Raw genomic sequence first — 24,137 nt, 5'->3', positions numbered from 1 at the left:
GTGTGGCCAGGAGAGCCAAATTAGCTCCCCCATAGGGTTAAGAAAGTTAAATGTGACTCTAAGTTTCAGTAAACTGGCTTTAATACTCATGACTTGGGGTTTACAAAGTTAAGTGAGCCTCAGAAGTTTCTGTCAGTAAACTGAGTTTAATAGTATTGATTCAGAGTTTACAAAGTGAAATGAGCATCTAAAGTTTCAGTAAACTGGGTTCAGTGCTATTAATTTACGGTTAAAGTGAAATGAACCCCTTAAGTTTCAATAAACTGGGTTCGATGCTATTGATTTAGGGTTTACAAAGTGAAATGGGTTTCTAAAATCTTCGTCAGTAAATTGAATTTAATACTACTGAATATTTAGAGAATGACTTTACAATGTAAGTGGTAAACATACATACATACATACATACATACATACATACATACATACATACATACATACATACATACATACACATATGTATATGCTTAAAATCAGTGAAGAGAGTAAGGCACTGAGTGAGGCTGAAAGTCAAATGAGTTTCCCCAAACGGATTACGAAGTAGAATGAACCTTTAAAGTTTTCGTCAGTAAAATGAGTTCTATGTTATTGAATATTTAGAGAATAAACTTGCATTGTAAGTAGCAAACATATATACATACATACACACATGTGCATACTTAAAATCACAATGACACACGATAACACGAGCATATGAAGATGTACCACAGGGAAAAGAAACACTGGGTATAAATCCTGACTGGTTTCACCTTTATATCTAAGACATCTTCGAGACGTCTTAGGTTCTTGAAGATGTCTTAGACATAAATACAAGAAAACGTGTCAGGTTTAATACCCAGTTTTTAATTTTTCCTGTGGTACATCTAGACGTATGTATATGTATATTCCATATGTACAAATAGGTTTATATGAAACCTGAATATATTTTAAGCACATGGGTATATGTATATGTATATCAGAAAAAACCGCATATACTTTAAAACTTCCTGAAATGAAGATAAAATAGAAACCCATAGACACTTCTGTAATGCATATACAGTACATACATGCTTTCATCAAAGAACAACTCAGAAGTCACCGTTTAAAAACAAAACGAATAAAAAAAAATGAAAAGAATCTTAATTGAAAATGATAACTCTCACGAATCCAAGTATCTCACCTGAGACATAATTAGCGCCTGTAACTTGGAAGGGGCGTCTGCAAACCAGTTGGTGAGGAATACAGATACAGTGACTAAGTACTGGATGATGAACGTCATCACTAATACAGGTGGAAATTCCCCCGTCTGTAATGTGCAAAATGTTCGTTGATAAATCTGCAGTTGATTTATACATGAAATATTGGTATCACATTCCGAATTTAATATTTATAAGAGAAAATCATATGACATTAGTATGTTCTTTTTATGTAATCTGTATATCGAGGTAGATTTCATTGTAGTTTATATATATATATATATATATATATATATATATATATATATATATATATATATATTTGTAATATATATATGTATATATAAATGTAAAATACATAAATATATATTAACTAAATTATCTACTTCATAGTTTCTCCTCAATTTAAATCCAAACGTTACCACAATTATATCCACTCTATCTACGCATGAACCCTAAGTAAACACTTTCATTTGCACATTTTGTAATTCAGGAAGTCCATACCATATAAATTACAGAGATGAATGACGTAATGAGCTGAGGAATTCCACAGAGGAGCATGACGAACCAGAAGAGCCAAAGGAAACCGCTCGTTCTCTCACCTCGAAGTCGGCCTAGACAGACTAGGCCTATGTGAGTGGCCTGTTGAAAGAATAATAATAATAATAATAATAATAATAATAATAATAATAATAATAATAATAATAATAATAATAATAATAATAATAATAATAATAGAATTTAAATGGTGTCTGAAGAAATTTACTGTTAAAATAAGGTGATTTTTTCACCTTCTATGTAACATTTATAAAAAATATTAAAATTCCTAAGACTCAGAAAACAGCAGTAATATATATATATATATATATATATATATATATATATATATATATATATATATATATATATATATATATATATATATATATATATATATATATATATATATATATATATATATATTATATATATATATATATATATATATATATATATATATATATATATATATATATATATATATATATAATTTAATTTTCGATTCAGCCTGACTCTTACAAGAGATTTTACCACGTTAAACAAATAGAATATTAATTTCATCAGTTAGATATCATCTTTACTTCAGTGTTGTTACCAAGCACTTGCGTATGTTAATATTTCATTTTACCACTTAAATGTCATTCTTATTTCAGTATCAATAACAAGCACTTACGTATGTTAATAATTCATCCTAGCAGTTAAATGTAATTTTTACTTTAGTGTTATTAACAAGCACTTACGTATGTTAATAATAGTATGGCTGGAGCGATGAAATTTGCTATAGAGGAAGTAGATCCTTGCCACGACACCCAGAATAATTCTATGAGTCCTGTGCCTATCAGCATGAAGGATAAAACCTGGAATAAAAAAAAGAGTACAAGACATTAAATGAAATAGGAAGATTAGGGATCATATCTTGGATTAAACAGGAGTGAAGGATAATCAATGAAATAGGAAAATTAAGGATGACATTTGTGTTAAACAGGATATTTCAGCGGATTATAAATGAAGTGGGAAGATTCCGGATAATATTTGGATTTAAATGGAGATGTTTCATAATGACATTTCAGTAGAGTGATTCTGAAATCTGCTTTAAATGCTGGTCTAGAAGCAGATCTATAAGGGAATTATTATTATTATCTTTATTTATTTATTTTTTTTTTTTGTCTATCACAGTCATCCAATTCGACTGGGTGTTTTTTTTTCTTATAGTATGGGGTTCTGGGTTGCATCCTGCCTCCTTAGGAGTCCACCACTTTTCTCACTATGTGAGCTGTTTCTAGTAGCACACTTTTCTGCATGAGTCCTGAAGCTACTTCGGCATCTAGTTTTTCCAGATTCCTTTTCAGGGATCTTGGGATCGTGCCTAGTGTTCCTATGATTATGGGTACAATTTCCACTGGCATATATTCCATATCCTTCTTACTTCGATTTTCAGGTTTTGATACTTATCAGTTTTCTCTTTTTTTTTCTCATCTAATCTGGTGTCCCATGGTACTGCGACATCAGTGAGTGATACTTTCTTCTTGATTTTGTCAATCAACGTCACGTCTGGTCTGTTGGTACGTATCACCCTATCTGTTTTGATACCATATTCCCAGAGGATCTTTGCCTGATCGTTTTCTATCACTCCCTCAGGTTGGTGTTCATACCACTTATTACTGCAAGCTAGCTGGTGTTTCTTGCACAGGCTCCAGTGGAGGGCTTTTGCTACTGAATCATGCCTCTTTTTGTACTGGTTCTGTGCAAGCGCTGGACATCCGCTTGCTATGTGGTTTATGGTCTCGTCTTTCATATTGCACTGCCTGCATATGGGTGAGATGTTATTTCCATCTATTGTTCTTCTGACACACCTGGTTCTTAGGGCCTGATCATGTGCCGCTGTTAACATTCCTTCTGTTTCCTTCTTGAGTTCTCCCCTCTGTAGCCATTGCCATGTTTCATCTCTGGCCAGTTCTTTTGTCTGTCTCATGTACTTTCCGTGCATTGGTTTGTTGTGCCATTACTCTGTTCTGTTTTTCATTCTCCTTTCTCTGCATATTTCTGGGTCTTCGTCTACTTTTATCAGTCCTTCCCATGCATTCCTTAGCCACTCGTCTTCACTGGTTTTCAGATATTGCCCCAGTGCTCTGCTCTCGATGTTGATGCAGTCCTCTATGCTTAGTAGCCCTCTCCCCTTTCCTTTCGTGTTATTATCTGTCTGTATTTGCTCTTGGGTGTAGTGCTTTGTGTATTGTTATGTGTTTTCTAGTTTTCTGGTCTATGCTGCGGAGTTCAGCCTTCATCCAGTCCACAACTCCTGCGCTGTATCTGATTACTGGTACTGCCCATGTGTTTATGGCTTTCATCATGTTTGCGGCGTTGAGTTTTGACTTGAGTATCGCTTTAGGTCTCTGCATATATTCTTTCCTGATCGTGTCCTTCATCTCTTGGTGTTTTGTATCCTCCCCTTCCATTTTTCCCAGGTATTTGTATCCTGTCTCATCTGTGTTTGATCCTGTTCCCGTCTGGTAGATTTGTCCCTTCAGTCCTTGTTACTTTGCCTTTTTGTATGTTGACCAAGGCGCATTTTTCTTTTCCAAACTCCATCCTGATGTCCCCAGATACAATCCTTACGGTATGGATTAGGGTATCTATTTCCTTGATGCTCTTACCGTACAGCTTGATGTCGTCCATAAACATCAGATGGTTAATTCTGCTGCCTCCTTTCTTGGGTTGGTACCCAGCATCCATCTTCTGCAGTACTTTTGTCATGGGAATCATGACCACTACGAAGAGTAGTGGGGACAGTGAGTCGCCTTGAAAGATCCTTCTCCTGATGTAAACCTCTGCTAGTCTTATCCCAGAGCTTGTAAGTACTGTATTCCAGTTGTGCATTGTATTTTTAAGGAAACTGATGGTGTTTTCCTCTGCCCCGTATATTTTCAGGCATTCTATTTGCCACGTGTGCGGTATCATGTCGAAGGCTTTCTTGTAGTCAATCCATGCCATGTTTAGTTTGGTTCTCCTCCTCTTACTCTTTTTCATTGCAATTTTGTCTACTAGGAGCTGGTCTATTGTGCCCCCTACACTTCCTTCTGCAGTCTATCTGTTGGTGGGGGATGGTGTTTGTGTCCTGTAGGTAGTTGTATCGCCTTTCACTGATGATACCTGTTAGCAACTTCCACATTATTGATAGGCAGCTGATAGGCCTGTAGTTACTTGCTATATTTCCCTTGTTCTTGTCTTTCTGTACTAATGATGTTTTCCCTGTGGTCATCCATTTGGGCGCATGGTGGTTTGTAATGCAATGCCAGAGTTCTTTTCCTATTCGTGGGTGTGGGGCCTTGAAGTATTTGAGCTAGTATCTATGGACTTCACCGGGACCTGGGGCTTTCCAGTTGGTATTTTCTTTAGCTGGTGCCTGACTGTGTCTGTCGTGATCTCGGTGAATCTTTGTTTTATTCTCCCCATTTCTTCTGCCTTGATTTCCTGGAGCCATGTTGCATGTTTGTTGTGTGATACCGGATTGCTCCATATGTTTTTCCAGAGTCTCTTACTTGATTCAGCTTCAGGAATTTCCTGGTGGTTGTCTTCCCCTCTTAGTTGGCTGTGTAGTCTTTTCTGGTTGGTTCCGAAGAGTTTGTTCTGTTGGTGTCCTTTTTTCCTATTCATGTACCGTTGGATCTTATGTGCTTTGGCTTTAAGCCTCTGTTTTATGTCTTCTATTGTGTTGTTTAGTCCCTTCTCCTGTACTTTGTATTTCTCATTCAGTTTCTCTCTTGTTTTCTTGCTTCTTAGCCTCTTTTCTCCCATCTCTTTCAGTTTACTCAAGTCAGATCTCATCGCTATGTTTTGTTTTTTCAGGCGCCTTTTCCAAGGCGATTGCTGTTTGGGTTTCTGTTGGGCTGGTTGCGATGGTGGTGTTGGTGTTTGTGTCCCCATGAGTGTTTGTAATTTTATTATTATTATTATTATTATTATTATTATTATTATTATTATTATTATTATTATTATCATCATCATTATTATTATAACAATATTAATAATAACATATCCACTTAACCTGTCGATTCTGATCTGTGTAACTCCAATAAACAACAACTACAGTGGTAATAATAATAATAATAATAATAATAATAATAATAATAATAATAATAATAATAATAATAATAATAATAATAATTATACTCTGACCTGTCTAACTCCTTGACAGAAAACTGGCTCCCCCTTTGCCAACAATAAAATATTCCCACTTTTACCAATCAATTTTAATGTCTAACGTCCTTGTACTTAAACCCCTATACTTACCAGCTTCGTATAAGACAGAGCCGTCCAGGGTATGGGGTTGACAGGCCTCCGTCTGAGGAAGGTGACGTAGAAGGGGGCATAGAGAAGCAGGAAACCACAGGGTATCCATACCATGACCGTCCTTTCGAAACAGGAGCCAAACTGTGGCACCGAGGCGTCCCAGGCGCGGCTGTGGTCCTGTTGAAGGAAGGCATAGGAGCTTTAGTTTCGAGCCAATTCAGTTGTGTAAGATATAGGAGGTTACTTTAATGGAATTCGGTTGTCTAGGACATGGGGGTTATTTTAATGTAATTCTGTTGACTAAAGCACAGGATAATATTTTGGAGTAATTCAGTTGTCCAAGGTATAGGAGTTTATTTTGAAATAATTCTATTATCCAAGGTATAGGAGATTATATTGAAATAATTCTATTGTCCAAGGTATAGGAGATTATATTGAAATAATTCTATTGTCCAAGGTATAGGAGATTATTTTGAAATAATTCTATTGTCCAAGGCATAGGAGATTATTTTGAAATAATTCTATTGTCTAAGGTATAGGAGATAATTTTGAAATAATTCTATTGTCTAAGGTATATGGAGATTATTTTGAAATAATTCTATTGTCCAAGGTACAGGAGATTATTTTGAAATAATTCTATTGTCTAAGGTATAGGATATCATTTTGCAATAATTCTATTGTCCAAGGTATAGGAGATTATTTTGAAATAATCCTGTTGTCCAAGATAGAGGAGATTATTTTGGAGTAAGTCAGTTGTCTAAGATACAGGAGATTACTTTGAAGTGATTTACTTGTCTAAGATATTGCAGATTATTTTAAAGTTATTTAATTGTCTAAGATAGTGCGTTCATGATATATAGATAGAAAGATAGATACATACTGTAGATTGAGAGAGAGAGAGAGAGAGAGAGAGAGAGAGAGAGAGAGAGAGAGAGAGAGAGAGAGAGAGAGAGAATGGGCGAGAAGATAGATAGATAGATAGATAGATAGATAGAAAAAGGAACAAAGAATGTTAGATAGGCAGGCAAAGAGAGAGAGAGAGAGAGAGAGAGAGAGAGAGAGAGAGAGAGAGAGATGGATGGATGGATAGACAAATAAATAAAAAAAACGTTATCTTGCAACTAAGCATGTAAAGAGAGAGAGAGAGAGAGAGAGAGAGAGAGAGAGAGAGAGAGAGAGAGAGAGAGAGGAGAGGGAGAACGACCACCACGGCGCAACCAAACAGCTGTTCCCTATTTTCCTTATCACCATTGATGAGATCTCTCTAACAACCTTATCATGGTTGTTTGTTCCGCATTATCTAAGTTATAAAAAACTTATTTGGGAGTAAAGACACGGGAATTACTCTCACTCCATTTAGACCTCAGATAAATAAAGTTTCAAACGATAGAAAAAGTTTCTACGAATGACTGGTTAGGTTCCTCGTTCCCAAATTATTAATTATTATTATTATTATTATTATTATTATTATTATTATTATTATTATTATTACAAGCCCAAAGTCCACAATAAGGAAAGCAGCTTAGAAAAAGCAGTGATATTAAGAAGCTAAGAATAAACTATGGAAGTGGAACATCAAACAAAAACAAATACAATAATTAAAATTAAATATAAAGAGTAAAGTAAAAAAAAATAGAAATGAATAACAAAATTAACAAATAAATCATGAAGTGAGATTCAAGTCAGCATGCTCAAGAAAAAGATAACGTTTGCACGCAGTTTAAACTTTCTGAAGCTCCAGTGGTTCAATTACAGGATTAGGAAGGTCATTCCACAGTTTGGTGACAACGGGAACAAATCTTTCAGAAAACATGCGGCACTGAACGTCACAAAAAAAGGGGGGTAAAACTGTTAGAATCAACTGCATAATTGGTATTATGTGGTGGATGCAATATTTTTATTATTATTATTATTATTATTATTATTATTATTATTATTATTATTATTATTATTATTATTATTATTCAAAAGATTGTTCATATGGAACAAGCCCACGGTAGGGGACATTGATTTGAAATTCAAGCTTCCAGAGAATATACGGTGTTCATATACTTCACAGACCAGACAAGTCTAGATTCAAGTCTTAGATAAAAATAAAACTACTAAATGTCTGTTCTATTTAGAGGACTTTTTTTATCTGAAGCGTCAAGGCCAAAGTGAGAGAGCTTCCCTTACAAAAAAAAAAAAAAATAATAGAACTTACACTCTGACCCAGCAACTAGTTTTAGGACAATGGGAAGATTGATTCTTTTAATTCTTCTCCTTTTTTACTATATTTTATGGCATTTTGCTTTTTCTATCTTCTGTTGATTTTTGCGTTTAATCTTTTTTTTTTCTTATTTGGAGTCAAAGTTTTCCGAAAATGATTGTATTTAAAGGCTATATATTTTCTCAAGGTTTTTATCTTTCAATAACTCTTCACTTCAACTTCTTGACTTCTGTTTCAGTTCTGTTTTAAAATACAACAATGGTAGCTACTGTATGTCATCTCTCCCTGCCCTGTCAAAGTACTTAGTTCGCCGCAGGATTGTAGTGCCGTCAGGTTCTTTGCAGCATCCCTTCGGCCCCTGACTGCAGCCTCTTCCATTCCTTTGACTGTACCTCCGTTCGTATTCTCTTTCTTCCATCTTAATTTATTTAACCATCTCTTAACAATTGTTTCAACATTATTTTCAGCGCTGAATGACCTCATAGGTCCCAGCACTTGGCATTTGGTTGAAATATTATGTTCCAATTCCAAAAAACTTAGTTTAACTCGTAAAGTTAAATATCTGGCTAAAATAATTCTAGCATTTATTTAAAAAGGACTAATAATTTCAAAATCATAGATGAAACAAATCTACTGTTTCAAAATGCCTTTTAAAACAATAAAATCTGAAAATAAACTAAAAATATTATTTTTAGCAGTCCTCCACAGGCAGTGATTGTTATGATTTCAAAAACATTCAGAAAGTTGTTTTTAAGTTTCAGAATAAATTTCCAAACTGACATCGTAGAGTAGAAAAGAAAATGCCTCCCTGTGAGGAAATGATTACCTATATCTCAAAAATCTCTCACTTATATAGATAACTCTGTAAGCAGGCACAGCTGTGTTCCTCTCAGAAACGATCTGAGAGATATACTATATAATATCTATATATATATATATATATATATATATATATATATATATATAATATGTATATATGTATATATATATATATATATATATATATATATATATATATATATATATATATATATATATATATATATATATATATATATATATATAAGTAAATAAAGACAATTATATTTACTGACAATTTATTTTTGCATTTTTTCATTACTACACTAATGTTCCTTACAAGCAGTTCACTTGTTGCACATTTCAAATACTCACGCTTTTGCACATTTTTCAGTTAGTGCACCATTTTTACTTTTCCTATTGTCATTGGTCCCAATTCAGACATTAAGAATTGTATTTTCTAAGAAATCATGGTTTCCTTTTATTATCACTTTCAAAATCCAGATTTTGAACAAGGAACTGGAAAATACCTGATGGGCAGATGTAAAGCCTAACTTTCTTAACATCTCATGTTTTTTTTCATTCATACAAAGTCATCATAGGGCAGTCAGTATTAAACTAATACCGAAAAATCCCTTAACCACTGGGTCTTTCTTTAAGTATAATGATCGGTTAAGTCCCGTCTTGACCTCTAATGTAGTATATAAATATATTTGCTCAAAGTTTAACTCTGGGACATATGTGGGGTCTACGAAGAGGTTACTGAGGGTCAGAATCGATTCTCATCGAGGAATAAGTTTTCGCACAGGAAGTAGGCTCTCCAACCCTGAGCATTCAAATATCAGGAATCATGCAAAAGTTTACAAAACCCATATCGAAAGAGACGATTTTTGCATCACAGGGCAAACGCAAAACCCTCACGAACTACCCATTCTAGAGTCGTTGCTCATTAAGCAGCTAGTTCCCCCGTTGAATACCCAAACCTCCTCGATCCAACTGTATCTTAGCTAACGTGTCTCCTGTTTTCTCTCGTGTCATTCAGTCTTCCTTTCTCTCAACTGAAGGCTGGTCGGCGGTCTTAGCCTTTAAATATATTTTGTATCTGTAAATTTTAGTCTTTTTACTGCTTTTTGATTTTCAACATCTTTAAGATTGTTTTATAATTTTATGTTGTTTGTTGACAGATTCCCAAAGATGTAATAAAGGTAATATTACGAAACGTCGGAATAAAGATGAAAATGGCCTGTTTCCTTAGTCAGCCTGTGGTCTGATGTCGCCCTTGGTCTTCACCTATCTGCACCTTGGTTGTATACATCACACATTACCACAGGTGAAAAATATAAGAGGCGGGGTGTAGGTCCTGACCAGTTTCGACTTTATTTCCAAGCCATATATCTGAGTTATGTAGAGAGATGGTAGTCATTCATCTTAAAAAAACAGGGTAAATTTATTAGATAATAATAAATAGATTGTAATTTTACCCTAACTTTAATAGTCTCGAGTCAAAACTTAGAATATATTTAAAAATAAAAGATTTCCCCAAGCAGAAAGGCCAAAGAAAAGGGCAATCTCATGTCTCTTTTCTAGCCCAGGCCCAAAGAAGACACTAATAAAGGAAATAAAGAAAAATGTCTACTTCATAAAGAAAGGAAATTTTATGACTAGGAAGTTCTTCATTGGAGGGGTGGGTAGAGCTCTCGGCTAGCATGCTGTTGGCCCAGAGTTCGACTCTCCGACCGGCCAATGAAGAATTAGAGGAATTTATTTCTGGTGATAGAAATTCATTTCTCTTCAGAATGTGGTTCGGATTCCACAATAAGCTTTAGGTCCCGTTGCTAGGCAACCAGTTGGTTCTTAGCCACGTAAAATAAGTCTAATCCTTCGGGCCAGCCCTAGGAGAGCTGTTAATCAGCTCAGTGGTCTGGTTAAACTAAGATATACTTAATGGTTTTTTATCATTAGGAAAAACAGAAACAAGGGGAGACTTCCAAAGCCCCTCAGCTGAAAAATGGGACCAGGCTTAGGAGAGTCAAATCAAATTCTAGATATCCTGAGTGTATATGTGAGAAGAGGTGGCTTGCCGGGAGTTTACGTGGTTTCCTTATAGAAAAAGGCTAAAGCGAGAGGGAATAACATGTGCCTACTTTAGACTGTCTGGTGAAAAAAATCACTTATATCTCTAAATAGGTTTCAGTTTCGGTGCATTAAGGCTACTTTATTATAAGTTCTGGGGTGATAGTCGAGAAAATATGATACTAATTTTAACAGAATACTTTTAAATCATAGTTAAAAGATTAAGTACTACTTAACGACAGGAAGTTAAAGAGACCTATTTTTTAAGGAGAAAAGAACTGTTTCACTTCCTGTCGTCAAGTGTTACGTAATCTTTATTAACTATAATTTTAAAATATTCTTTTAAAATTAATATAATAATAATTATTTTAAGGAAACGCTAAGAAAAAATGGCTAACACCAAACGAATGGAAATTTTTTTCAATCAGGTTTAAAAAAATTAAGCATCACCCAATGAATGGAAAACTTGAACAGACTTTTTTAAAGAAAAATTTTAAAAAGATATTTAACACCCGACGAATGGAGGTTGAACAGACTTTTTTTTTAAAGAAAATTTAAAAAATTACCTAAAACCCAACGAATTGAACTTAAAAGAACTTTTTTTTAAGTAAAAAAAAACATTTTTAACACCCAACAAATGGAAGTTGAACCGAATTCTCTTTTAAATACACTTGTTTTTAAAGAAAATAAAAATGAAAATTAACTAAAACCCTACGAATGGAAAAGATGAACAGATCTCTTTTAAAGAAAAAATAAAAAAGTTAACTAAAACCTCACGAATGGAATTTAAACAGACATTTTTTAAAATTTTTTTTTAAACTAAGTAACACAACTAATGGAAGTTGAACAGTTTCTTTTCAACAAAATTTTTTAAAAATTTACTAGAACCCAACGAATCGGAAAGATGAATAGTTTTTTTTTCAAAGAACTAAAAAAAAATAACTAAAAGCTAACGAATGGAAGTTGAACAGACCTTTTACTAAGAGAACTTTTTTTTAAGACAATAACTAAAACCAAACGAATGGAAACTGAACATTTGTTTTTAAGGAAAAATAAAAAAAAAAATCAACTAAAACAAACGAATGGAAGTTGAACACTTTTTAAGGAAAATACACAAAAATTAACTAAAACCAAACGAATGTTAGGGGATTGAAGGGCGGATCTATAGAATTATACCACAACTGACAATAGCTATTGACTGATTAAATGTTATCTGTCGTCGCACAAACATGACAAAAAACAACCTAAAGATTTCCCAGTAAAAAAATGTACAACGCGCAAAATATAACCCCTGTCTATGACGTAATCAAGATACAACAAATCAATTTCGGAGGATAACATATTTGTCGTCACAGTCTGTTATTTCAGAAAAAGCGCTTTGACATTAATGCGCGCCAGTGCCCAGCTGTCAGGAGAATGACGTCGGTTCGGATATGTTTGTAACATGGACAGAAAACAGCGTCATGCTGACATTCTGTTCCTACAGGAGAGGATGCGAGTGCTGTAATGAAATAAAATAATGTGATATAATATCATAAAATGAAATGAAATGAAATGAAATGAAATGAAATGAGATAGAATGAAATAAAATAGGATAAAATAAAATACGATGAAATAAAATATAAAATATAAGAAAATAGAATAAGGTGAAATAGAAGATAATAAAATAAAACAAGATAAAGGATAACAAATTGAAATATCAAATAAAATAGCATTTAGTAAAATAAAATATAATTAAATCAAATATGATAAAATATAGTACAATATAATAAAATAAAAGCGTAAAAAAGAGAAAAGATATAAGAACTGTAATAAAATTAAATAAAATTTAATAAAACAAAATAAGATAAAATATAAAATAAAATGAAATTATATATAATAAGATTGAATAAAATAAGAGTAAAAAATAAAATAAAATTAAATTAAATATAATAATGTAACATAAAATAAAATATAATAAAATTTAATAAAATAATAGCGTAAAAAATTAAATTAAATCAAATAAAGTAATATCAAATCAAATTAAAGTCAGTCCAATAACTGTTTATCTTAATCTCCCCAAAAAATTCTGTCTGTAAGAATAAGATAAAAAAAATATTCCTATGTAACCGTTAAATGAAATATCAAAAAACTTTTTAAAGTAAATGAAATAAAATTAAATTAAACAATTCTTTATTTGTCAGCTTAATCTCCCCAAAACTGTCATCTGTAAGAGATGCAAAAGAATTAACCTTCCATGGGTTAAATTATTTATATGAATTTCATCTGGCGTCGCATTTCTACTACATCGTCAAAAGTCACTTTCTTAACGACAGTCATGGCTGTTATAAACTATATAATAAATTAGACTCTATGAATATTCTTAAAATATGCCTGGTCCTTAAAATTAGCTAAAGCGCACAACAGTGCCCTTTCACGGGATAAATATTTTAAATCTTAATGAATGCAAATGAGCGCATGTTTGACAGCGCATGCGCACAGTCATATAAGGATGTCGGGGCATTTTTTTTTTATTCGTGCTGGTGCTGCTAAAATCAATCATTAACGTAATGGGAAGCTCCTGTGACTGTGTTATGAAGTCAGCTGACCGGGTTTGAAGAATACGACGTCCAAGAGAGAGAGAGAGAGAGAGAGAGAGAGAGAGAGAGAGAGAGAGAGAGATGAATGCAAAGAAATTTCTTATTTCCACAAGTCAGTCTGAAGGTTTCTCTCATTAGTCCACAAGTCAGAGAGAAGTTTCTTTGCAATAGAGAGAGAGAGTGAGAGAGAGAGAGACATGGATGTAAAGAAATGTTTTATTTCCACAAACCAATCTAAAGGTTTTTCCTCATACAATAAAGGAGAGAGAGAGAGAGAGAGAGAGAGAGAGAGAGAGAGAGAGAGAGAGAGAGAGAGAGAGAGACATGGATGTAAAGAAATGTTTTATTTCCACAAACCAATCCAAAGGTTTTTCCTCATACAATAAAGGGGAGAGAGAGAGAGAGAGAGAGAGAGAGAGAGAGAGGGGGAGAGAGGGAGAGAGAGAGATCTATGCAAACGTGAATAATCTTTCCTTAATCCTGAAAAGCTTACCTGAAGAGAAAAAGAAGCATAGAGTGATTCAAAGTCTAAATAAAAAGATATAAAAAAGTCTCTGCAAATAATGCCATTGGCTTCAATAGAAAAAAGATATATATATATATATATATATATATATATATATATATATATACATATATATATATATATATATATATAAATATATATATATACATATATATGTATATATTTTATATATATATATATAATATACATGGACTGACTCAAAGTCTAAATCAAAAGGCATTCTCTGCTGCAAAAAATGCCATTAGTTTTAATAGAAAAAACTTATATTTCAGAACTCACCCAAAATGGTTCATTGCAGAGTAAGGCACTGAAGGAATCTTCATAAATCACACCTGTGTCTGTGAATTTCGTGATGTTTGTCGGTTGCAAAGGCATTTTTTAATCTGCAATGGAAACAAGACAATACCTTTATCAGTGAGATTTGATAAAGCAATGATTTAGTTATTAATAGAGCGCAGGTTAAATAAGAAATATTTTTAAGAGTATAACCAGGAAGAGAGAGAGAGAGAGAGAGAGAGAGAGAGAGAGAGAGAGAGAGAGAGAGAGAGTTGTTTGTTATGTATTATTATATTATTATTATTATTATTATTATTAATTAGGAATTATTATTATTATTATTATTATTATTATTATTATTAAGTATAACCATTAGAGAGATTATTATTATTATTATTATTATTATTATTATTATTATTATTATTAGGGTTCGATTCCCGTCAGGTGAAAACGAAAACATTATACAAAACTTCAAGGTGGTCTATAGAAAAAAAATAATAAATTACCTACAACTACAACAACAACAATAATAATAATAATAATAATAATAATAATAATAATAATAATAATAATAATAATAATAATAATAACAACATGCGCAACATACGAGCAACCTTGCCACACGGGATTCCCTAACAGAGAAGCTATCGCCTCCTTTATCTAGCATATCGACGAGACCGCAGACCTTTACTAAATCATTTTTCGCTCAGCAGAATCTAATCAATATATCTGGGCAGTATTCCTTTCTGCTGGTGGGAGATAATACTAGTACTAGTAGAGTGCCATGTCCTTGCCCATACTGTTTGTGGCACCCTTTTTTTTTACATGAGCAGTGAAGTAATAATAATAATAATAATAATAATAATAATAATAATAATAATAATAATAATAATAATAATAATAATAATAATAAAAATACCCTTTATTGCAGCTCAGGGCCATAGGCAGATAGACAGAAGAGATATAAAGTTATGATAACAAACTTTAACATCCAAATAATAATAATAATAATGTCGTTTATTGCAGCTCAGGGCTATATACAGATAGACAGACCAGATATAAAGTTATGACAACAAACTTTAACATCCAAATAATAATAATAATAATAATAATAATAATAACAATAATAATAATAATAATAATAATAATAATAATAACATACAATTATTTTCAAGTAAGAGGCCATAGACTGGAAAAATTTCAAATTTGGCTGGGATAGAACAAACCCAGGTGGCTAAGCAAGACTGAAAATTATTTAACTCATTTAACTATATATACTAGAGAGAGAGAGAGAGAGAGAGAGAGAGAGAGAGAGAGAGAGAGAGAGAGAGAGAGAGAGATTTAGGCCTAACAGCAGGTCGTTATTAGGGTTACAGTGGGCGCTAAGGTGACATTATATAAAATATCTAATTTCTTTGTAAATTTTGTCTAATTTTTCATCAAAACCAGAAAGCGAAGTTTTCAAATTTATGAATTAAGTAGAACAATGCTTTCCTCGACCGTTTAACTGACGAACTGTAATCATCTGAAACTTTTTCTTCGTCCAGAGTCTGAAGATTTTCTTCACTTTTACCAACTAGCACCGTATGACAAGCATGCATCAAAATTCCCTACTCCTTTCACAAAAATCTTAAAGAACAATATTTTACTCTGAATCAAAACAATATCTGTTAATTTTCTACACCAGTAAAATATAGGAAGGTATAACATACACAAATAAGATAGAATTAAGCCAAATGTACTCTTTCTGTAGAGGTTGGAAAGAAAATAAAATCTCTTGATTATATCGCGGCTCGAGAAGCCGCCGAGGGAGGGTCTTGTGTGTTTGTGTGTGTGCATGTCTGTATATGTGTATGTGTGTGTATGTGTATGGGGGTGGGGGTTGACCCAAGGTGTTGAACAGAGCATCTCCTGTTTTATCTCAGAATCTCTGGATATTTTATCCCACGGTGCTCAAGATAGGATGCTGAGGATGGCTGTAAGATATTAAAGTATAATGAGGAATCTGGATATCATATCTTAATTTCTCTTTATAGCAAAATTATAGAATTGTGGGGATGATAACTTAAGCATTCACACCAAGGAACGGAATGGAATATAAAATTTAGGCCAAAGGCCAATCACTGGGACCTATGATGAGTTCATTCAGCGCTGAATGGGAAACTGAGAGTGAAAAGGCTTACTGAAATGTGCAACAGAAGGAAAACCTTTTGCAGTTGCGCTGTGCAATACTTGTTAGGAAAGGGAGGAAAGTAAGATGAAAGAGAATATGGACGGAGGTACAGTCAAAGGAATGAAAGGGGTTTCAGCTAGGGACCGTAGGGACGCTGCAAGGAACCTTATTAAGTAAATGCCTACAGTGCAAGGCGCGAGGTGCACTGACGGTACTATCCCCCAATGGGGCATTCATAGCAAGTAACAGCCCACTGTATTTGCCAATTAGTATAGTGATTCATTAAAAATGCATAAGGTAATCAGTAAATTCATTTGTTTAGCATAAAAATCTTATAACTCTTTGTTTCAAACAATAGAAGAATTTGTATAAAATATTAATTAAAATTTATACCTAAGGCAAAGGGTTCAGTAACCTTTATAAACAATGAATGTGCCATTATCAAAAATCCATTATGTAACTAAATCGTTTTTTCTCTTTGTTATTTACTATTCATAATAAGAACACAGTTGTCAGTGATTATGATAAAGTCATTTATCCGCAAACTACGATAATAGAAAAGTTTTTCGTTTGGAGAGAGAGAGAGAGAGAGAGAGAGAGAGAGAGAGAGAGAGAGAGACCATTCTAAAGATTTCCCTCAAACACCAAGAGAGAGAGAGAGAGAGAGAGAGAGCATTCTAAAGGGTTCTTTCATACAATAAGAGAGGGATAGAGAGAGACAAACCATTCTGAAGGTTTCTCCTACAATGAGAGAGAGAGAGAGAGAGAGAGAGAGAGAGAGAGAACGTATGGCAAAGAATGCTTTTATTTCCATAAATCTATCTGAAGGCAGACGTCATCACTAGCAATGATCAAGTCGCAAGAAGATCTTATAAATAAATTCAGAATTGGCACACTTGCCTCGTGCATTGTCCACCTACATGGCAACAAAACCAACATTCATTATTTGTTTTATTCGTATGTTTTCATCGTACAAAGTTTGCCCTGAGTTTTGTAGCTTATTTGCAAATGTATATAATTTTCGAGTTGGAAATCATATTTAAAAATGATTTAGAAATGGCTATGCTCAATTTGAAAATCTCATTTAGAAATGGCTATGTTCACTTCGAAAATCTCATTAGAAATGGCTATGCTCACTTTGAAAATCTCATTTAGAAATGGCTATTCTCAATTTGAAAATCTCATTTAGAAATGGCTATGCTCACTTGAAAATCTCATTAGAAATGGCTATGCTCACTTTGAAAATCTCATTTAGGAATGGCTATGCTCAATTTGAAAATCTCATTTAGAAATGGCTATGCTCACTTCGAAAATCTCATTAGAAATGGCTATGCTCACTTTGAAAATCTCATTTAGAAATGGCTATGCTCAATTTGAAAATCTCATTTAGAAATGGCTATGCTCACTTCGAAAATCTCATTAGAAATGGCTATGCTCACTTTGAAAATCTCATTTAGAAATGGCTATGCTCAATTTGAAAATCTCATTTAGAAATGGCTATGCTCACTTGAAAATCTCATTAGAAATGGCTATGCTAACTTGAAAATCTCATTTAGAAATGGCTATGCTCAATTTGAAAATCTCATTTAGAAATGGCTATGCTCACTTCGAAAATCTCATTTAGAAATGGCTATGCTCACTTTGAAAATCTCATTCAACAAATGCCTGGCTCACTCTCAAACTCTTACTGATACACGTAATGCTCAATTTGGAAACCTCATTTACAGATGTAATACTTAACTTGGAAATCTTGTTTACAAATGTAATGCTCTGCTCGGAAACCTTGTTTACAAATGAAATGCTTAACTTGGAAATCATATTCACAAATGAAATGCTAAATTTGGAAAGCTTATTTACAAATAATGTAAGATTCAACTTGGGTTCATTATTTACAAGTGTAATGTTCAATTTGTAGAAATTGTTGTAACTGTAATACTCAATTTGTAGAAATTGTTGTAACTGTAATACTCAACTAGGAAATCTTATTTTCAAATGTAACAGTCAATTTGGGAACATTGTTTACAAATAGAACGCTCAACTTAGAATCCTTATTTACAAATGTAACACACAATTTGGGAACCTTGTTTACAGTGTAAAGCTGAACTTAGAAATTATCTAGAAATGTAATACTCAACTGGGAAAAATGATTTACAAATGTAGTAATCAACTTGTAAATTTGTCGAACGCATGACAAGTGCCCTTATCATTTCCTACCTTCATTCCCTGAAGAGTAAAACAAACACTTCTTTGTCATATCTGATAATTTGCCACTCAAGAGTTGTCTCACTTCAACAGCGTAAAATCTTGACCAAAACAGCACATTATGACCTCTGTTTTCAGCTGTTCCCAGCAACAATAATATAAGAGATGAGTTTGCTGTAGTTATATATATATATATATATATATATATATATATATATATATATATATATATATATATATATATATATATATATATATATATATATATATATATATATATATGCAATGCAATAAAAGTACAGCATCGACTTTTCACCTACTTTTTATAGCTCATTACAGAAACTAAAAAAAAAAAAAAAAATCACACACCTACAAGTAAAATTTTACAGCTTTTCTAGCACAACAAGTAGAGCAAATGACTTTGAAACAAATAAAAACAAATGTCAGTAATCAGTAATTCAGTGATAACTATTATTCAATTTTACTCTGAAATGCATATCATTATTCATTCACTTCTTTATTTACATATTGCTGTAAACAGATCACTATGAATTACGTGTAGAGAGAGAGAGAGAGAGAGAGAGAGAGAGAGAGAGAGAGAGAGAGAGATGTCTGCTACAATTACACGATCCTTTGCCAAATAGCACACTCTAGTATAACGTCAAGAAGTGAGAAATTGTTCCTAATTTCAAACAGACTTCTAAACCTCGAGTAAGCTGAGAGGATTTCTGCTGAAAGTAGTTGTTCGTGTGTTGTACACAAAGAGATACGAAAGGACGTACACACAGGTGTCACACACACACCCATATATATATATATATATATATATATATATATATATATATATATATATATATATATATATATATATATATATATATATATATATATATATGTATATATATATATATATATATATATATATATATATATATGTATGTATATATATGTATATATATATATATATATGTATGTAATGTAATGTATGTATATATACATGTATATATGTGTGTATACATATACACACTACACTTTGTGTGTGCGAGTGTTTATATACTAATACGTTTATATGATGTGTTTTCAATTATAACTTACCCAGATCATATAAGAAATAATATGTCTATCACAAACGAAAAAAAAGCAAAAACAAACGAATACACTTAAGAACACTTGTTGTGATGTTAAGGTCACAAAAAGAAAAACGAAAGAAACAAAAAGATAAGAATCACAAATTGACTGTCCGTTGTTCTTAATCATTCTCAGTTCAGAGTCAAGGGCAGGCAAGGAATTTTTCTCAGAGCAATTTTGCAGACATTTGAAAACATTCATTTGTAAACCCTCTCCAAATGGAATGTACGCGCCTTTGTCGTACAAATTTTATGAACTGTCTTTTTTGTTTACAAACTAATTTTTATTTCAAATTGATGGCAAATAATGCGTTCATTCATTCAGCTGCTGGACGTCGTATATAAATATGCAAATTAGCTCTAATGGGCCATAATTATTGTTAACAAGGTGTAAAAATTGTTTGCAAACTGTTCTCAAGCAATGTATACTCACTGTTTTCAAAACAGGTTTGAAATCAATAGAAACTCTTGTTTCTAGGTAAAGTATATTATCTGTTTGTAAGCTGGTTCCTTAAAAAAATTATATATGATCTTGGCAGAAAAAGTTCGTAAAACTGTTTTTTTTTATAAACTTCTTATACACAATATGTTCATTCACTTTCTAGACAACTTCTTATACACAATATGTTCATTCACTTTCCAGACAGAGTTAAAACCTTTACGCAAATTTCTTCTAAGTGGAAAATAATTCTAGTTGACAAAGTATAATAATTCTTGGCAAACTGGTTTCAACTAATATAAACAGTTTGCAAACTGAATCCAGTTACGGTATATCTGTTAACAAATCACGTATAATTATGCGTTGTTTGCAAAACGAAAGTACAGTTTCCAAGTAAAATATACAATCTGTTTGTAGACTGTTTCCTAAAAGCAATATACATATTGTTGGCAAACAATTTCCAAATTGTTTGCAAACTGTTCTCAAGCACAGTAGACATACATTCATTAAATTTTCAGACCACTGATTGACAATTTTTGACTATACCACTGATATGACAATTACTTGACTATTTTGGAATTAATTATGCATCCCATTTCCCGGCACAGGATGAAATATGTTTTCTAGTAAAGTATGAATACTTATCTCGGGCAAAACTATCAAACTGGTAAGATATGCGTACTTTTTACGGACAAAATATGAAAATATTTACCAAAACAAGGATTCTCAATATGGAATATGTAAACTTGTTCCAAGTAACTTTATACAGTCTGTTTCAAACCATTTTTGAAAATAAGTGTTGGATATATGTGTGTGTGCGTGTGTGTGTGTGTGTAAATCTGTCTACTTTAATTGCTTGTAAAATGTAAGGGCCAATGAGACAGTGTAACCTAATGATCTTCTTAAGTGAGGGAAGGGAGGACTTGCCTGTCGAAAGAAGGAAGGGCATAACAAACAAAAAACAAAAACACAGAAGCATGAACAAAAATTCCAAAGGCTGGTTGTGGAAGGATGCAAACTAATTCACAAAGAAATAATAGATAAATAAACAATCCTTTTAACTAAACTCCACCCCACTATTTGTGTTGTAACCTTATTTCTGATGACCTGGAGACTTTCCAGAGATTTCTGCTGCCAGCTTCCATTCGTTAATGGAGATGTAACCATTGCCAGATTGTCTACGGGTAGGTCATACATGCATATGGCCACGAAAACAATCCGGTGAATGGTCATTACTCTCTCTCTCTCTCTCTCTCTCTCTCTCTCTCTCTCTCTCTCTCTCTCTCTCTCTCTCTCTATATATATATATATATATATATATATATATATATATATATATATATAAATATATATATATATATATATATATATATATGTGTGTGTGTGTGTGTGTGTGTGTGTGTGTGTATACAGTCCATATATATATATATATATATATATATATATATATATATATATATATATATATATATATATATATATATTCATGTGTGTGCGTGTATACATATATATATATATATATATATATATATATATATATATATATATATATATATATATATATATATATACATATATATACATTTATATATACATATATAGTATATATATATATATATATATATATATATATATATATATATATATATATATTATGTGTGTGTGCATTGTACGTATGTATGTTTGTACGTATGTCTTGAAAAGTGTATAATCCTACTGACCACAAATCGATTGGGTGTCATGTTTATGCATGTGCGTGTGTGTGTGTACTCTCATCTTCTGCCAGCAACGAACTGTTCAATATTGATTTCTATCCGCAGTCCTCTTAACATTTTCACCGATGACGCACCGGTAGAGAGAGAGAGAGAGAGAGAGAGAGAGAGAGAGAGAGAGAGAGAGAGAGAGAGAGAGAGAGAGGAATGACACGGCATATCTAGAACAATAGGTTGCTCACTATCCTATCCAATATCGTCGTGTTATCTGCCTTCGTCGTTAATTCTGGTTTATCAGAAACAAATGGGTCGTGGGTTGAAAGGAATATATGGTTTATTTTTGCCATTTTAATTTCTTACAATTATTTATGGCATAATATCATTTGGCGTCTCCCTTTGACTTCCACAATGCGAGAGAAACCCGGGGCAGATAACCTGTGCTAAAAGACCATTGAAAATTTCACACTTTCGTAATTACGGCCACGAATTGGCAATTATCTACACGAATCCATTGTTTACTTCCTAGTTCGTGACACCAACACCACGAATATATAAATAAATCACAGAAAGACGTTTTACCCTGTCAAGATCAAATCATCTGTTTTAAAGGATAATTGAACAGCTTCACACTTTCGTAATTACGGCCACGAATTGGCGACGATGACCACGAACCTGTTAGCCATTTCCCAGTTCGTGTCGAGAACCCCACGAATATGATAAAAAGGAAATTACTGAAAGACGCTTTACTCCCTCAAGATCAGATCATCTGTCCTAAAAGATCATTTAAAAACCTCACACTTTCTTAATTATGGCCACGAACTACCAACTGTCTACGCGAATCTATTGTCCGCTTCCCCGTTCGTGTCACGAATACAGGTATATAAATGGAAACACAGAAAGACGCTTTACCTGCTCAAGAAGATTCGGGGTCAACTGAGGTGTAAACAACGGGAAAAATTCAGCGACCGTGCAACTCACTCACTGTCTCAACACCGACTGATAAGGACCGGCCCCGGCGGCACGTTTTCAGCCGTGCAAATCGGTCAGACGTCGGTGACGCCACTTATAAGAGCCTATCAAGTGTTATTTCATCACCGGACAGGCCCTGTCCCACGCCACAATTGGCCGGCTGGCTGGCTGGCGGCCTGTTGACTCACGTGGCGAAACGTTTGCGAACGTTTCTGAGAATCTCGAGCGTGAATGAAGCCACGGCTCGTTCAGGAAATCACACGCGGCAGGGGAAGTTTTCAATCAAAAAAAATGCGCCGAAGTTTCTTCTGCGCGATCGAGTTTTCTGTACAGCCGCTACAGCGTATAATCAAGGCCACCGAAAATAAATCTATCGTTCGGTGGTCTCGGTATCATGAGCCGCGGCCCATGAAATTTTAATCACGGTCCGGTGGTGGCCTATCCTATATCGTTGCCAGAAGAACAATTACGGCTTACTTTAACCTTTAATAAAATAAAAACTACTGAGGCTAGAGGGCTGCAGTTTGGTATGTTTGATGATTGGAGGGTGGGTGATCAATATACCAATTTGAAGCCCTCTAGCCTCAATGGTTTTTAAGATCTGTGGGCGAACAGAAAAAGTGCGGAGAGAATAAAGTGTGGACGGACAGACAAAGCCGGCACAATAGTTTCCTAAAACTAAAAGCGTGGTGCGAACGTCTGCGAACGTTTCCAGGACTCTAGATTATGAATGAAGCCACGGCTCACCCGGGAAGTCACACACGGCAGGGGAATGTAGTAAGAAGGCGTCGGGCTTTGCACGTGCAAGGGAGTATTGATTAAATTCTTCCTGCAGCCAAAACGTTAGCCCGAGGGGCGGGTGACCGAATCCGGCGCTGGTCGGTTCAGTCAAGTGCTCTGGAATTAAGTTAATTTGGGCAGACCCTGGAAATTTAAAGGCGGTGAGTTAGAGGGGAGCTGGAGTGACATCACTTAAAGGAAAAATCTCATTTTCCTGGTAGGAAATAGCTGTTTATTTTGATTTAGAAGTTTGAAGAAACTTTTATTAGTAG

The 24,137-nt window shown here is 33.4% G+C and overlaps 1 protein-coding gene across 1 annotated transcript in view; it reads right to left on the bottom strand.

Annotated features, from left to right (window-relative positions):
- LOC136832086 (multidrug resistance-associated protein 1-like) overlaps positions 1–23,252 on the bottom strand; it is a 52,059-nt gene extending 28,807 nt beyond the window's left edge. Inside the window, 6 exon segments of the mRNA XM_067092721.1 lie at positions 1,157–1,282; positions 1,677–1,814; positions 2,453–2,569; positions 6,003–6,179; positions 14,467–14,570; positions 23,026–23,252. Coding sequence (XP_066948822.1) covers positions 1,157–1,282; positions 1,677–1,814; positions 2,453–2,569; positions 6,003–6,179; positions 14,467–14,562 — 654 coding nt within the window. The 5' untranslated portion in view covers positions 14,563–14,570; positions 23,026–23,252.
- Between the last annotated feature and the right edge of the window lie 885 nt (positions 23,253–24,137).

This window comes from Macrobrachium rosenbergii, chromosome 49 (genome assembly GCF_040412425.1).
Source record: "Macrobrachium rosenbergii isolate ZJJX-2024 chromosome 49, ASM4041242v1, whole genome shotgun sequence".
NCBI lineage: Eukaryota > Metazoa > Arthropoda > Malacostraca > Decapoda > Palaemonidae > Macrobrachium > Macrobrachium rosenbergii.
Note: the sequence above shows the minus strand (reverse complement) of the source record. Positions and strands in the feature narration are given on the sequence as shown.